Genomic DNA, 16,269 nt, shown 5'->3' on the forward strand with positions numbered 1-16,269 from the left:
GTGGAGGAGACTATCCATACACTACTTCATAGGGTGTAAGTTTCGTTGTAGTATGATAAGATGTATTGTAACTCCATTCCGCCCATGGAAGCCATTTCAGCCATTGCTTGGGCTGTAAGCTACAAAAACATTGTAAGTATGTTTCTAAACACCGATTTAAAACCTCAGTCTGTTCATCAGTTTGGGGGTGAAATCCTGAACTAAGACATAATCTGGAGCCCTGAAGTTTAAAAAACTCTTTCTAAAAAGAGCTGATGAAAATGGGATCTCGATCTAAGACAATTGAGGTTGGCATCCCATGTTGTTTGAACACTTGATCGATGAAAAGTTGAGCGACGAAGTGAGCAGTATAAGGATGAGACATGGATAGAAAGTGAGCAGCTTTTGAAAGTCGGTCAATCACAACAAATATGACAGATTTGCCTCTACAAGGAGGAAGTCCAGTGATGAAGTCCATGGACATGTCAGTCCACATTCTTTGGGGAATAGGTAAAGGATTTAGCAGTCTTGCGGGAGCAAGGGACTCATACTTGTTTTTTTGACAAATATCACAACCAACAACCGTATCCCTGATGTTGTTCTTCATACCTTCCGAATAAAAAGACTTAGAGATACGTTTGTAAGTCTTAAGAAAACCTGCATGACCTGCACTGGGTGTGCAGTGAAACTCTTTAAACAATTTCGCCCTCCAAGAACTTGTATGACTGAGGACAATTCTATTTTTGTATCTCAAAAAACCATTAGCAAAGTGATATCGCGAGAATTGCAATGGAACAGAATCTGAAGATTTATTCAAAACTGATTGTGATTTGGCTAAGATCTAATCATCTTGCTCAACATGTCGGCGAAGGTCATCAAGCCAAGACATATAAGGATAAGATATGGCAGTAAGTTCACTGCCAAGTACTCCCAGAAGCACGGAATTAGGAGCAACACTATTCGTGGCAGAAACATCCAGAGTGGTTGAAGTAGTGTCAGGTGGAATCTTCGAATCTGAGAACATTGGAGACAAAGCATTTGCTGCCTTGTTATCACTCCCTTTCTTGTACTGAATTTCATAATCAAAACCAAGTAATTTCGAAACCCATTTTTGCTGAAAAGGAGAATTAGCACGATTATGCAGAAAATACTTGAGATTGTGATGATCTGTTCAGATAATGAAATGGTTCCCAAGGAGACACGATTGCCATTTCTTAACTGCATGAATTACGGCTAACATTTCTCTTTCATAAGTCGATAAAGCCTGATTCTTTGGTCCTAAAGACTGGCTTGTAAAAGCAATCGGCCTACTGTCTTGTTGCAACACTGCTCCTATACCCGTACCTGAAGCATCACTCACAATAATGAAGGGTTTTGAAAATTCTGGGAGAGCCAAAATTGTAAGAGACATCATGGCACTCTTGAGTTCCTGAAATGCGGCCGTTGCTGCAGGGGTCCAATGAAATTTTCTGCCATAATGGGGAATAAATATTCTGTAATACCCAGTGAGGCCTAAAAACCCCCTTAAAGCTTTCACAGAAACCGGTTTTGGCCACTTTGCAATTGCTTTTAATTTTGAAGGGTCAGCAACCACTCCTTTGTCAGAAACTGTATGCCCCAAATACTCAATTTTTGTTCTCCCAAATGCACACTTAGAAAGCTTGACAAAGAGGTGATTATCTCGCAGTAAACTCAAAGCAAGATTCAAGTGATGGAGATGTAAATCCCAAGAAGCACTATATGTCAAAATATCGTCAAAAAATACCAAGATAAACTTCCGCAAATAAGGTTTGAAAATCTCATTCATTAGACCTTGAAAGGATGCTGGGGCGTTAGTTAAGCCAAATGGCATAACAAGGAACTCATAATGTCCCTCATAAGTTCGAAATGCCGTTTTCTCAATATCCTTGGGATGCATATGAATCTGGTGATAGCTCGACCTAAGATCCAGTTTCGAGAAATACTTGGCACCAAAGAGTTCATCTAAGAGCTCATCAATCAATGGTATAGGATATTTGTCTTTAATTGTCAACAAATTGAGTGCCCTATAATCTATGCACATTCTCCAAGTACCCTTTTTTTTCTTCACCAACAAAACTGGAGAGGCAAAAGGACTATGGCTTGGTCTTATAAAACCATAATCTAGCAATTCTTGGACTCATTTTTCGATTTCAGTCTTTTGGAAGGGACCATATTTGTAGGGTCGTGCACTAGGAAGCTTGCACTTTTCTATTAAAGGAATCCTGTGATCATGTGACCGTGACGGAGGCAACCTTGATAATGGTTGAAATATAGATTGAAATTGATTCAACAAAACCTGTAGATCTTGTTCTTGTGGAGAAGGCAGTTGCGGAGGATTGGAAGGAAGTATAGTCTCCTCACTGAGTTGTAAAACATATAGTGCAACTCCCAAACAATGATCATTATTGAGTAATCTATCCATTTGCAAGGAAGATATTGACTGAGGATCTTGAACTTGAGGACTTGTGATAGAAAAGGTAGTAGTGCGAACAACAAACTGCATAACCATTATTTCAAAATCCCACAAAACGGGTCCCAACATTCTTTAGGGGTGGGTTCAAAAAACCGAAAACAAAAAAAAACTGAAAACCAAACCGAACCGAAACCAAAAAAACCGAAGCGAACGAAAAAACCGAAACGAATTGAAAAAACCAAACCGAACCGAACCGAACCGAATTAATTAAATTAAAATTTTTATTTAATTATTTGTTTAGGGTATTATTTTCTAAACCCAATTTGTAAGTTAAAATGTGCTAAACCCAATGTGTTGCCAAACTTTAAGCTCAAAATATTTAAAAAAGGCCTATAAAAACTCTAAACCCTAACCTATTATTTCTCCCCCATATAAGGTTCCGGAACCAAACCTCCTCCTGAAGTACCTACATCCATCTCCATAGCACTGTTTACTTCTGCCCCAGCTTTCTTTTTCAAATCTACTCTCATATAACATGTAACAAAATCCATAAACATTTATTTCGGGTAGATTACTTGGGTAATTTGTGATGGAAAAGAATCCAACACACACTAAATAAATCCACCCACGCATTAATTTTACTAATCAAGTTGTCAACATGCAGTTACAAGCAAACAACCCTGATCTTTGAACAACATCATGCAATTTAACTTTTCTAAGTCATTTGTACGATTTTTGTGTTATGTGGTTGTTAGTTTGAACTTTGGAAGACTTGATTGATGATTTTAGTTCAACTTTAAATGTTTATTTTCATTGTCTTTGATTCTAGTTAGAATGCTTATGTTATGATTATGTTGGATATGTTAAAATTTAAAATTTCAATGTTTTTCATTTTTTGAAAAAAAAAAAAAAAAAAAAAACTGAAACCGAACCGAAAAAAAACAGAACCGAAAAAAACCGAAAAAAAATGAACCGAACCGAACCGAACCGAAATTTCGGTTTGGTTTCGGTTTTGGCAAAAAACCGAACCGATTTAAACCGAACCCACCCCTAACGTTCTTAACCACTGTACTCCAAGAACAATATCACACCCTCCCAAAAGACGAGCGTAAAAATCCAACACAGCTGCATAATTCTGAATTCTCACAGAGACTTGTGCTAAACAACCCGGACTGGTGAGTGAACCTCCATTTGCAATTTTAACAGAAAATGGATGTGTAGTATCTAAGTGACCCCTCAACTGTTTTACTAAAGCAATGTCAATGAAATTGTGAGAGCTACCTGAATCTATAAAAAAGTAGCAGGACAATTCAACACCAACCCATTGACTTTCATAGTTCGAATAGACTTTAGAGCAGGCATACCATAAACTGCACAAGTCGTAACTTCAGGTTCATCAGTATCATCAGATTCATGCTTAATCAATTGGCCATTTTCATACACATCTATCAGTAAAATTTGACGTTTACAAACATGGTCTTTAGAAAATTTCTCATCACAATTGAAACACAATCTATTCTTTCTTCGAAACTCAATTTCTGTAGCTGTTAGTCGTCAAAAATTATCATTTCGTGTTGAAGATTCAGGTTTTGGTATATTGGTAATGTCAGACACATGAGTAGGCTTGAATTGTGCTGTAGGGAATGAATTTCTTGAAAAAGATTTTACCTTGAGTTCTGCCAATTTAGCATCCACTTGTTGCGAATAGGCGATAGCTTCATGAACATCGAAAGGCCGAAGGATCTTGACATCATGCCGAATCTCCGGTTTCAAACCTCCAATGAAGCAGCTTTTCAAGATTCCAGGAGTCATTTCCACAGTACAATTCGCTAATCGACGGAATTCCATGATGTAATCCTTAAGTAACCCAGTTTGGCGAAGCTTCACTAAATTCTCGGTGCAATCCACAAGATCAAGTGATCCAAATTTGCGACAAAAAATCTTTGTGAAATCTTTCCATTTAGGGTAATTCTTGACACAATTCACCCATTGAAACCACTGAAGTGCTTCATTTTCCATGTGGAATGAGGCCATCCGAACCTTCTTATTTGCCGAAATGGTGAAGTAATCGAAATAGTGCTCCACTTTATAAACCCAGCCGAGAGGGTCATCACCTTCATGAAATCAAGGAAAATCCAATTTCACCAATGGAGGTCTTAGGTGAAAACCTAAATCTTGGCGATTGAATTGCTGATTTCCTGCATCTTCATGCAAATTGGGATCTGAAGGGGTCGCATCTAAGGAGTCCACATGAAAACCCATATCACATTTCGCCACAAAATCGCGATGAAATTTCTCAAATCGAGTGTCAGAAGAATCTTGGCGTTCTTCCATGGCGTCAAACCTCTGAAGCAGGATGTTGAAAGTGTTGTTTATTGCAGCAAGTTGATTCTATGAATCCATCGCTTTCTTTGTAGAAGCACGAGTCATACAGCACAGAGAAGGGATGAAAGATCGTGACTGGCTCTGATACCAATGATAGACCCTAAATCAACCTTGACTCTTAAGCTGCCATAGAAGTCGAGAGAGAATATGAACAAGAAGAAGACAATACTATTTTTATCACATATCCTTGTATCTTACAATTCCTGCTATATAGCAACTAGCCACAACAATCTTTTCCTATTACAACCAACTAACAACTTTTACAGCTAATACAATCTTATTCACTAATATGATGACACTTGGCACCATCTCGGTTGTCATACAACAACCATTTATCCTTCTGATTCCTATCAGTGCGCCTGTCATTTGAGTAATGTACTGTCATGCTATATATCATAGTGAATAAAGCATATAAGGAGCAAAGGGCCAAGGCATAATAAATCATGTCAGCCATACGATATGTTGTATAATATACCATTTTGTCTTATTACAATTTACAACCATAGGCTCACTTGTACTTACAATAGAAAAAGGCTATTAACACATTGTATGTCACTACAAAATTGTAGCATTTGATACAACAAATCCAATTTTTACATCAACCTAAAATGAACAGTAGCTATAACTGAAAGTAGTACTCTGAAGCAACCCAAAATCCAATTCAAGCTATCTTTCATTCTTGCAATCTGACAACCCCTAAAAACAGTAGAGAGAAAAGCTTTATCAAATGAAAAAAATCCCATAGAAGTTCTCTTTCAATCTTGCAATCTCCATCCATGGACATTATACCCAAAAGACATTGGGCACTTCCTGGAGTTTCATTAAACCTTGATAGAAATTCTTTTAGTTCCTGGTACCTACCAAAATCCCACTTGATCAAATACAATGAATTAGTAAAAACAAAGACACTTTAAGATCCAATTTGTTTAACTAAACTCACAAATTGCCAAAGTCTTACGAATGTATAAAAAATAGAAAGGACACAAACCATTCAAGTCTTTCGTATCGCTTTTGTAATTCTTTCAAGTACCTCTACCTTTTACTTTCTCTCTAACTCTCTTTGTTAAATAGAAATCTGGTATTGCCCTAACATTTATAATGCACAAATTTCATGTTTAAGAATAAACCAAAGACAGAGTTGGTGCTCCAATTAATTGAATAAACAGAGCAATCACTCCACATGTAGCAATTGTAAAAATAAAAAAAAATACAAAGGGCGCAAGGGTATCCTCCAAATAAGAAAAAAAAAACAATCTAAGATGACCTAGAACTCCAGAATTTACCCAAGTTGGAATCCAAAAGGGTAAAACAAAATTCAAGCAATAAATTGCAGTCAGATTCAAGCTTGCTTAAATTAGACCCCAAAATTCACATAAGTTGGAATCCAAAAAGGATAAAACAAAATTCAAGCATAAAATTACAGTACTATAGCTTGAGATTTCTGATTTTTGTAGTTTGTGGATTTGATTTCAAGTAAAAAGGGATGAGATTCAAGCAAAAAGGGAGGCGGAGGGAATTTTAGGTTTTGGTGGAAAAGAAAGATTGCAGTTTGTGGATTCGATTCAAGAGAAAAGGGTAGTGAAAAGGAGGTGGGATATGTAGGGCAGCCGTATTGGTTTTGGCAGAGAACTCTAACGACGTTAGGGAAGATGAAAATCCAGCTATTGTTTTTCATTTAATAATTATTATGCCACATGTCATTTATTTATTGGTGGGTACTACTAGCTGTCAATGCCACGGGGTGATACTGTACCATCTAATAATTTCTCTACTTATTCTACATCTTTAGTGAAGGGAACCAAAAACTAGCCATAGTTCTCTCCTTCCTCTGAAATGAGCTCTTCTTTTTTAATGTCAAATCCTACTTCCTCTGATTATAATGATGTCAGCAATAAGTTCCATTAGTTTCAAATGCCTTCACATGCTTGAAGAATAACGCCTTCATCGACTGATCGTCAAAATCCACACAAGCTTTGTAGTTGATTAGAATATGAGCTCTTGCGGAAAAACCCTAAAAGAAAATCTTCAAAACCCATAGGCAGGCACTTCAACATATGATGCATGGCTTCACAAGTTTGCACAAAAACCCTTATGTTCAACTTTGAGTTAGATTTCTCCAACATATTAGACTGTTTTCAAAATAATTCCGTCCAGCGAAACGTTGCCGCTTCCAAGCAAGTTAGGGTTGAAATCAAGGCCATAAAAATGGTAAAAGAGTTGGGGAGGTAGAGTGGGATATATAACCCCTAGGAAAGAATATGTCAAATAAAAACAAGCCTTGGTGATGAAGAGTACTCATGAAGTTCACGTAGAAGCTGCAGAGAATAGGAAGGGAAATAACAATACGCATGCAAAGAAAAAGTGAAGTTCTAGGAAGCTAATTCAATGGAGATAAAATTCTATTCAAACTTGGTTACTCAACATCTTAAGTGCACCTTATTTAAACTTGAAAATGACACTTAAAATAGTAAATAACAATTAAGTACAATAATCTTGGAACTTGATGTATTTTACTCTTCCTCTTTGGCCGCTCCTCAAAGCTATCAGGTTTCTCATCATTTATTGATGACTTATAATTGAGACTCAAGGGGCTCTTCAGCTGGTCGTCCATCAGTCCCTCTCGGTTGAAATTGACTCGCCATTGAGTCAAAGTTTTGCAGTTGATCATCTTCATAATATGGTTGCAGATCAGCCACATTGAAAGTTGCAGAGGCCTCTGTGTTTCCTGGCAACTCCACTTGATAAGCACTCACCAAATCGTTTTAGAATACGAAGTGGACCATCATCTCTATCTTGAAGTTTAACAAATTTATCTCTTGGAAACTTCTCTTTGTGCAAATTAATCCACACTAAATCTAAGTATTCTCATCTACTGACAAGCTTCCTTGGCAAAAAATGTACATCTTCAAGTACATTCCTGAAGATAATCATCAGGTAGGATTTTTTTTCTTCTTAATTCTCTCTTCATCTTGTCCCATGAGGTGATTTTTGATTTCCCATCTACTGGCAACTCCACACTAAAATCTCAGCATTCTCATCTACTGGCAACTCCACACTAAACCTTTCTTCACACCGTTAATTGTTTCGACCAACAGATGCATACTTGTTAGTTTAATGGTGACAATCTTCACCTTCTGATGATCTGGAACTTCTTTGTAGTCAAAGTATGATCTTCCCTTTAAATTTCGGTATGTCCAACTTCATGTTGATGTTGAATCTATCATTGAATTGACAACCATGCCTACTTCTGCCCTCTTCGTCCGACTCTTCATCCGAAGTATGAAAGTGAAAGGGATTGTCATATTTTGCGATGGTTTCTGTTTCAACCAGTTCCAAATGCTCTGCCAATTTCTACAATTCTCCTGTCAATTCCTCATCCTTGGTATAGCAAGGATCACATCCGTTCTAAACTTGCCCACCTCCACGTCGATTCACCATTGGGTTCTAGAGTAAGTGGTGGAAACGTGGTCCCAAGAAGAAATCTTTGCTCTTATAACCAATTGATGCAGTTCATGTAAAAGTTGAAAAGAATAGGAAGGGAAATAACAATATGCAAGCTAAGAAAAGAGAAGTTGTATGAAGCTAACTCAATGGTGATAAAATTCTATTCAACCTTGGTTACTCAACATATCAAGTACACCTTATTTAAACTTGAAATGACACTTGAAATACTAAACAACAATTAAAGGAGGAGCCAATTTCTAGACAGAACTAGTAAGTACAATAATCTTGGAACTTGATGGGTATTTTACTCTTCTTGCTCCTGGAACCATCAAGTTTTCCACGATTCGTAATTGAGACTCAAGGGTGGCTCTTCGGCAGTACCTTCTCGACCAACTACCACAACTCTCATGACATCAATCCTTAAGTCATAAACCTTAAAAAAAAAATTGAACTTGGGAGACCTTACCTTAGGGTTCTCCTTAAATCCATTTGGCTAGTGATGCGTCTATACAATTAAAAAATGGCTTGTTGTGGAACTAATAATCATAAGGAGGGTAAGTAACTGTTAGAAAAGTTCTTGAACTCAAAGAATCTCCTCTCCACGCTATCTTCTATTTGTTCAATTTCCCCATAAAACTTCAACCTCGGATGTTCTTCCAATGTTTCTTCTTTAATCTCCCCATGATTAAGCTTTCGTGTTGGTTTGGGCTTAATCTCATGCTCCTTCGCACTCGATATCGATGGTGTCCTACACGGTAGGGTTTTTAGTTTTTTTCTATTTAAGCAACTTATGTAATTGAATTTATGAGTTTCTTTATGTTATCAACAAATCTTTAGAGCTTTCTTATTTTTTTAGGGATTATGGATTACTGATGCGTTTCAATTTGTGTTATTGGATATAAATGTTTGTTAAGTCTTTTCATCAGACATTCCGCTACATTAACATCACACTTATAAGTGGTGAGAAATACATACTAAACTTAGTGTTGTATGACGACCTCATAATATTATATATTGGGAAGAATAAATAAGTGTGAGGTCTTAAGTTGAACTCCAATCTAAACCTAGTTCGTAACCAAATTATTATGTATGGCCTATTGTGTGGCTAATCTCAATTTGCCACTCCTTCAGTTAATTTTAAAATCTACTCCTAAAATCTCCTTTATTTTTAACTCTTGTTAAGGAGGAAAATGTTGGAAGTATGCCCATAAAGTCACTCATTGATGTAATTACTTTTGGAATACTCATTATGTTAAACTCTTATTTGTTTAATGGAAGGGCAAAGCTTATTGTTAATTGCTATTTATTGTATCATGTGTTTAAGCAATAGGGGAATCCAAGTAATGTATTCGATCTAAGAGATAATGATCTAAGCAGTTTAGATTAACGAGACATTTCTCTTATGCTCATCCCTAAAACGTTCCTAGCCATAGGATTGTCAATTGAGCATTGAGAATCCGCTCAGATGAGCATGTGTCATGTTGATTCAAGCGTGAGTATGACTAGTCTCAAGTCATTTAGTGTTCGACACTAAGACAAACATATAGTTGCATGAAAGGGTAATCGAATACACTAAGCAACAATCAAAAGAGAGTTCTAAAATGCATGTCATGTAAGACCTCATAAGTTGCAATATACAAAGTAGTCATTTGACCTGAGGCATCATAGTTGTCTAATAGTTAGGTCCTTAATTTTTAACTATGTCAAAGTTAAAGGTATTCCATTGAGAGTGTCCACGGCTTTCTTGGGGTCAAGGTATTCCATTGAGAGTGTCCACGACATTCTTGGGGTCAAGTTATCTAGTCATGTAGGTATGAGAATGCACAACAAGGGATCTCTAACCTTCCATGGTGGAAGGAGAATACTTTGAGATATGATTCAGGAGTCTTTGGCCAAAGCAAATGGATATGACTTAGGAAGAATGTTCCAAATCATATTCAATTGAATCATACAGAGAAGTATCACACTAGATAGTAGTCATGAAACAAACTATTAGTTAAACAATGTGATTAAAAGTATTGTATCAGATAATGACTGTATTGCATTGTAGTTGAAATTGGATAGATTCTCCAACGCCTTTTACTTAGCTTGGGTAGCCATAACATATTGCTAGGTGCCACTTATGGGTTGTGCAAGCCCTAAAGATTAGCAAACACTAATCTTCATCAAACGGAGAATTGAAATGTGGTTTCAATTCACAATTGACCAATAAAAGTAGCAATCGCCCACTGCTTCACTAATTGGAACCTAATGGATCATACATACACCGAGTAAGGATGAACGTAAAGTAATATAAACGAGATGGATAAGCAATTAAATGACATAATTGGGCATAGTCAAGAATTAATTAACTAGTTAATTAATCATACGAAAGTTTTGTATTGACCTGTTAAGTTAGTTTCGGGTTACAAGCCCAAAAGGGCTTTTTGGTCGACAAGGCCTATTGATTTTAAGTGGTATGACAACTATAACTAAATGAGAAATTAGCCCATACAAAGCCAAAACCGGCCATGCTAGAGAGAGGGTGAAATTGGCTTAATTGCAAGTTTTTGTGAGGTGGTATAAAAACATCTTTATAGCCATTCCCTCTCTAGGGTTTTCTTTAAGGCAAAAGAGCAAACATTTTCTCTCTTTATATGTATGCTTGTACGCTCAAATTTTCTCATATGTTCTTAGATAGGATAAAATTTTGCCTTCTTAAAATTGTTCTATTGTCAAATGATTTGAGTTGTATGCTAATATTCTAAATAGAATTTAGGTTAACATTACTAAAACTAATCCTTTTTATTTTGAAAAAAAAAATAAATAAAACGATAATGGTATTTCATTAAACTTCGCAAACGCTTACAGAGGGTGCCAATCGAGTACGTAGCTCCAATGACCAAGTAAATTTAGCCCTAAATCAAGGAAGAGAGATTGGCAAAAGCATGGCTCGGATCTTGGTAAATTCTCAAATACATGGACAAGGCTCCTCACAAAATGGTGGGAGAGATTAGGGGAGGAGAAGGAGGTGTTGTAGAAAGCTAAGAGAAAGTAGGGGGCGGCGTGGGGGAAGGGGGAGGGAGTGGAGGGAATATCAAGGGTGGAGGGGTTGGCAAAGGGTAATTAAGGGGGCGGAGATAAGCTAGAAGGAGGGTGGGAAGTAGCTACCACCGACTCCAAACCAAAGCAAAGGGGCGACAAATAAGATTGCAGAATACTTGTGGTTTGGTTTTGGAAGGGAGAGTCAGGGAGAGAGAAAGGTTTTGATAGTTTGTTATGGGTGTATTTACTAAAATCGATCTTTAGTAATTAGGAATATTATGAGTCAATTTTGGTATTGGGATTAGTGCAGGAGTTCTATTTAATTATTGGAAGGCAAGGCCGTGGTTTTTAGGTCTTTGTAATTGACCAAATTATAGTAGTGCCCTTAAAGAGCTGAAAGACTAAAAGCTCTAAGTCTCACGTCTTTTGTCACAAAGCGTATGTTTATTGCATTGTGGTGGAGCTTAGGATTTGGTTCTCGGGTTTTGTACTCCACCCAATAAATTAGAAACTGCCATACAGAATTCGAATCTGCAGAATTGAATTATGAAAACTGCTATGATTTGTGTGAATTCGGGTTGATCTATTTAAAATTACCAAAAGTGTGAGAAAAGGGCTGCCAATGTAATCTTTAAATTGTAATTCTTTTAGGGTTTGAGTGCATTAGTGTACTAGGAAAGTTTCGTCAAGTTCTTATAATTAAGACAAATATACTTGATGTATTCCTAATATTATAAATTTTAATTGAACTAAAATGAAACATCTTATGTGCTAATATGGTACTAGAGCTGTTATTTATTTGTTAGACTGAATGACAACACATATTTTGTGTCTTCATATATGTTAAATTGAAGTTTGACCTTCACATGTGCCCTCGATGCCCAATGCCAATAAAAGAACGTATGGGATATAACTATATAATCTTTTTTTATTTTTTATAAACAAACGATATTATTTACACTACAGAGAAAGGGTGGGTTTAGCCTTAATGGGACTAACAATAATGCGGTTGAAATTCGTCTTTGGCGATAATCGAATTTAAGACTCCTCACTTACAAGTGAAAAAGAATATTACTCAACCATAGTACTAAGTGACTTCTTTTTTTATTAACTTGTGTAGCTTATAGTTTTCCTCTCGCTCTCGATCTCTCATCCGACGATGAATAAGAAGCTGTAGTGTCCTATCGACGTTTCATTCATGAATCATGATAAAGTGAGGGGCTTTTTTGAAGTGGCACATATTTTGCAGCCCCCCCTCCTACCAAATCCAACAAAGTAGCACTTTTTCCTTCTTTTCACTACATTTCAGACTTCAGAGGAGTCTCTTCTTTTGGCTTGCAAAATAAGACAAATCAAATACGTGCCCACCAACTTTGCTTATACCCCAAAGCACCCAACCATAACACTTAATTGTAGCTAGAGAGAGAGAGAGAAAGAGTGAACAGTTGTCCTAATATTTGGCATTCTAAAAAGAGTTTTTCATGCTTGTTAAACAAGACTAACGGAATGAGAACTATAAGGGGTCCTCACACTTCTCCAACTGACTTAATCATGGTGTTATTCTTCTTCGTATATATAATCTTAATTTGTTCAACGAGAACAACAAGATCAAATAACTGAAAGAAAGTACTCCTGCACATTATACCCATCTAGTGCGCATCCACAACCTCTTAGTTACGTAATTCATGACAAACAGAATGCGGCCTTCAGCCCCGTCTAAAATACTCGTAGGCATATCTTCCGATGCAACTGACAGCCAGGAATTGCTCTCATGGCCCATCAGAGTTCTTGCTCTTCCAAATGACAACATTGTTGCCATCCATGTTCTTGGTCAGTTGGTTTGTATCAATTTACAAATATTTTTGTTTATCACTTTATCAAAATAGTAGCATGCTCACCTACTCAAGTTATCTGTATTTGTACGTCTTACATATGGTTATCTATTTTTCAGTTGGCGAGGAGAGGAAAAAGCACGAATTAGCAACAAAAAATCAATCGCAGCTTCGTCGAGCAAAAGCCAATGTTATATCTGTGCTTGGAGAATTTGCCAGGAGTTGCCAATCCAAGCAGGTGACCTGAGCATAAGGATGTGAAATATTGTCGTCTTCTTTTGGAAATTGTAAAATGTTCTGAGTATCGGTAACCTTGTTTTGAAGTTATAATAAGGCTCATATGCATGACATTAATTTTCAGGTAAATTTAGAGGCAAGAGTGGTTTTTAGCTCAAGTGTTGGAAGAGGTCTGATTGAGGAAGCAAAATCACTTTCAGCTGACTATCTTCTTCTTGGTGGCTCAAGAAGCCAATCCAAAAGGTGAAAATTTTCGTACTCTTTTTTTTTTTCTTCCAATTTTCTTCAATAGTATAATTGATGTTGATTACATGATCATTGACATATCTTCCTCACTGAATTAGAACTCCATCCATCACAAAATATTGCTTCAAGCATGCCCCGGCTAATTGCACACTGGTTTTACTTGGGAAATTAAGGCAACCACAACAAAATTCAGATTCAAAATCTGCAAAAACTAAAGGTAGCTAGTTTCAAAATGTTTGAGGTGTGGCAACTCCTCTGGATTGTGTTCTAATCTGTCTCTAATTAATATTAGAAATCCTTCAATCAAGTTCAAGAACGTCGTTGCAAGATATCATGCACTGTAGCAGAACTACATCCTTTTCTGAAAAGCAAACTGTCCAAGAAACACGGAACAAAAACGCTTCACCAAGAACTGTTTTACATGAATTTGAAGCTGAATCTCAGAGCACAGAAGATGATACCTGTAGCTATGCAGACTCGACCATTACGGCATCCCCCTCTCTTGCTACTCTCAATTTCAAAAGCCAAGCCAACCTAAGAAAGCAACGATTGTCACCTTGCAGAATCATCACTTCATTTTTAGGTTCACCATTCAGAAAACGAAATGGAAGTTTATCCAAGAACGAACTGCAGCTACCTTCATTGAGGTGCTTCAGCTACAAGGAGATCATGAATTCCACAAACAACTTCCAGCCAGGTAAAAGTGTCAGTACAATTAGTTCTGAAAATACTTATTTGAAAATGTTGAAAACTGTGGGGTTTTGCCATCCTATCTTGTAGCACTGTGGTTTCCGGCTTACTTGGAATTCTCATGCAATTTGTTTCCTCTGCATTTTAGATAATATAGTAGGTCGAGGTGGGTATTCAGAAGTATATAAGGGCGATCTTTCTGATGGAAGACGCATTGCGGTTAAGATGTTGGCCAAGGACAGCAAGGATGCTAACAAGGAAAAAGAGTTCCTCATGGAATTGGGTGTAATTTTACATGTCAGCCATCCTAATACTGCTAACTTAGTTGGTTGCTGCATTGAAAACGGACTCTACCTGATTTTCGATTTCTCTCCAAAAGGAAATTTGTCATCTGCTTTGCATGGTAAGAAAGATTTACTTACTGCCTCAGGAATTATTCATGGCCTGTTGAATTATGGACATTAATTATGCCTGCTAGAACAACTTGAATTATTACTTGAGACAATCTTCAGGTAAATCCTGTGAGTCGCTTTCGTGGCCTATTAGATACAAGATTGCCATTGGAGTTGCAAGGGGTCTGCACTATCTACATAAATGTTGCAAGCATCGAATAATCCATCGGGACATAAAAGCCTCAAATGTCCTTCTGGGACCAGATTATGAGCCGAAGGTGAACAAGCAAACAACCTTTTCAGTATAACATGATTGGTCGCCATTGATTCGTTAAATTTAGATATGAATTTCTCTCTCTGTAGATTACAGATTTCGGACTGGCAAAGTGGCTTCCTAACAAATGGACTCACCATGCTGTGCTTCCAATTGAGGGTACATTTGGGTACTTAGCACCAGAGTACTTCATGAACGGAATTGTGGATGAAAAAATTGATGTTTTTGCATTTGGGGTTCTTCTTATGGAAATTGTAACTGGAAGAAAGCCTGTGGATTCATCAAAACTAAACCTTCTCGTATGGGTAAGAATTTGTTACTTCTATATATATAACATGCAAACGCACACCGCGTGTGCAAAGACACATACATATCAGTAAATTTATTGGATTAAACAAACTGAAAATTCTTCATGTTTACCAATCCGGCTTTTTAGGAACGTAATGGTTGACATAAATCATGCGCAGGCAAAGCCTCTTATGGAATCAGGGGACATAGCCAAACTAGCTGATCCAAAACTGGAAGGAAAATATGATGCAGAACAACTGCAGAGAGTAGTGCTTACAGCTTCCAATTGTGTGAGACAATCCTCAGTATGGCGTCCGGCGATGAGTGAGGTAAATTCTGAATACAATAAATTCCTCCATGCATGAATTGAGACTGTTTTATACATTTGATTTTCTTTTTGCCTTTTAGGTGTTAGAGCTTCTAACCAATGGCCACCACTCTGAAGTTGCAAGGAGCTGGATTCCTAAGTTTTCATCGGACGAGTTGGATGATTATTCGATGGTTTATGGATATGAAGTTCCAGTAGATATTGATTTGGAGAAATACTTATGATTATTAGATCCATGATTTTTATTTATTTATTTTCTGCACCAAATCCGCTCCTAGGACAACCTGGCTGACCTCTTCACCAAATCTTTACCAAAGATGATTTTCTAGAAGCTTGTTCAAGGAGTTGTTATGCATAAACTTTTTGAGTTGTAACAATGTTACTTTATAGGAGGAACTTCAAATATTACAATTATGTAATTTTTGCCACAACTATGAATTGAGACGTAAGATTATCTTTTCCTAAGAAAATACAGAGCATTCAAAGGTCCATATCAACAGAAATAAAGAACGTAACGAAATTTCCTTTCAACAATTTGACCAAATTCAATGAAATTCCAGCAAAGCACAACCAAATGAATTTACCGATGACCATGGGAGCAAATAACAACTATTTACTCCTTGGTATTCACAGTTTCGGTCTAGGAACTAAAATTTCAGAGAAACGAAACAGAGAAGGTTGTACCTCCTTTTGCTTCTAAAGCATGTAAGGTGATG

At 37.0% G+C, this 16,269-nt stretch overlaps 1 protein-coding gene across 3 annotated transcripts; it reads left to right on the forward strand.

The window, feature by feature from the left end:
• The first annotated feature begins 12,870 nt into the window (after positions 1-12,870).
• LOC103404108 (probable receptor-like serine/threonine-protein kinase At5g57670) lies at positions 12,871-16,023 on the forward strand. 3 transcript variants are annotated; one of them, XM_008342965.4, is made up of 10 exons: positions 12,871-13,096; positions 13,218-13,336; positions 13,460-13,578; positions 13,680-13,798; positions 13,874-14,278; positions 14,420-14,674; positions 14,784-14,941; positions 15,027-15,242; positions 15,405-15,554; positions 15,634-16,023. In XM_008342965.4, the coding sequence occupies exons 1-10, from the start codon at positions 12,952-12,954 to the stop codon at positions 15,775-15,777; spliced, it is 1,830 nt and encodes a 609-aa protein (XP_008341187.1). In that variant the 5' UTR covers positions 12,871-12,951; the 3' UTR covers positions 15,778-16,023. The 3 variants fall into 3 exon arrangements, 2 of the variants coding, with proteins under 2 accessions (XP_008341187.1, XP_017178989.1); XR_011577426.1 differs by having other exon boundaries at positions 12,887-13,096; positions 15,374-15,554; positions 15,634-15,670; XM_017323500.3 differs by having other exon boundaries at positions 12,887-13,096; positions 14,429-14,674.
• Positions 16,024-16,269: the final 246 nt, after the last annotated feature.

This window comes from Malus domestica, chromosome 16 (genome assembly GCF_042453785.1).
Source record: "Malus domestica chromosome 16, GDT2T_hap1".
Classification (NCBI taxonomy): Eukaryota; Viridiplantae; Streptophyta; class Magnoliopsida; order Rosales; family Rosaceae; genus Malus; species Malus domestica.

Bases quoted from the DNA above. Each gene is read 5' to 3' on its own strand.
- LOC103404108 (XM_008342965.4), top strand. From the start codon at position 12,952: ATGACAAACAGAATGCGGCCTTCAGCCCCGTCTAAAATACTCGTAGGC. The intron at 13,799-13,873 runs GTAGCTAGTTTC...AATTAATATTAG, and splicing joins AAAATCTGCAAAAACTAAAG to AAATCCTTCAATCAAGTTCA. The intron at 14,279-14,419 runs GTAAAAGTGTCA...TCTGCATTTTAG, and splicing joins CACAAACAACTTCCAGCCAG to ATAATATAGTAGGTCGAGGT.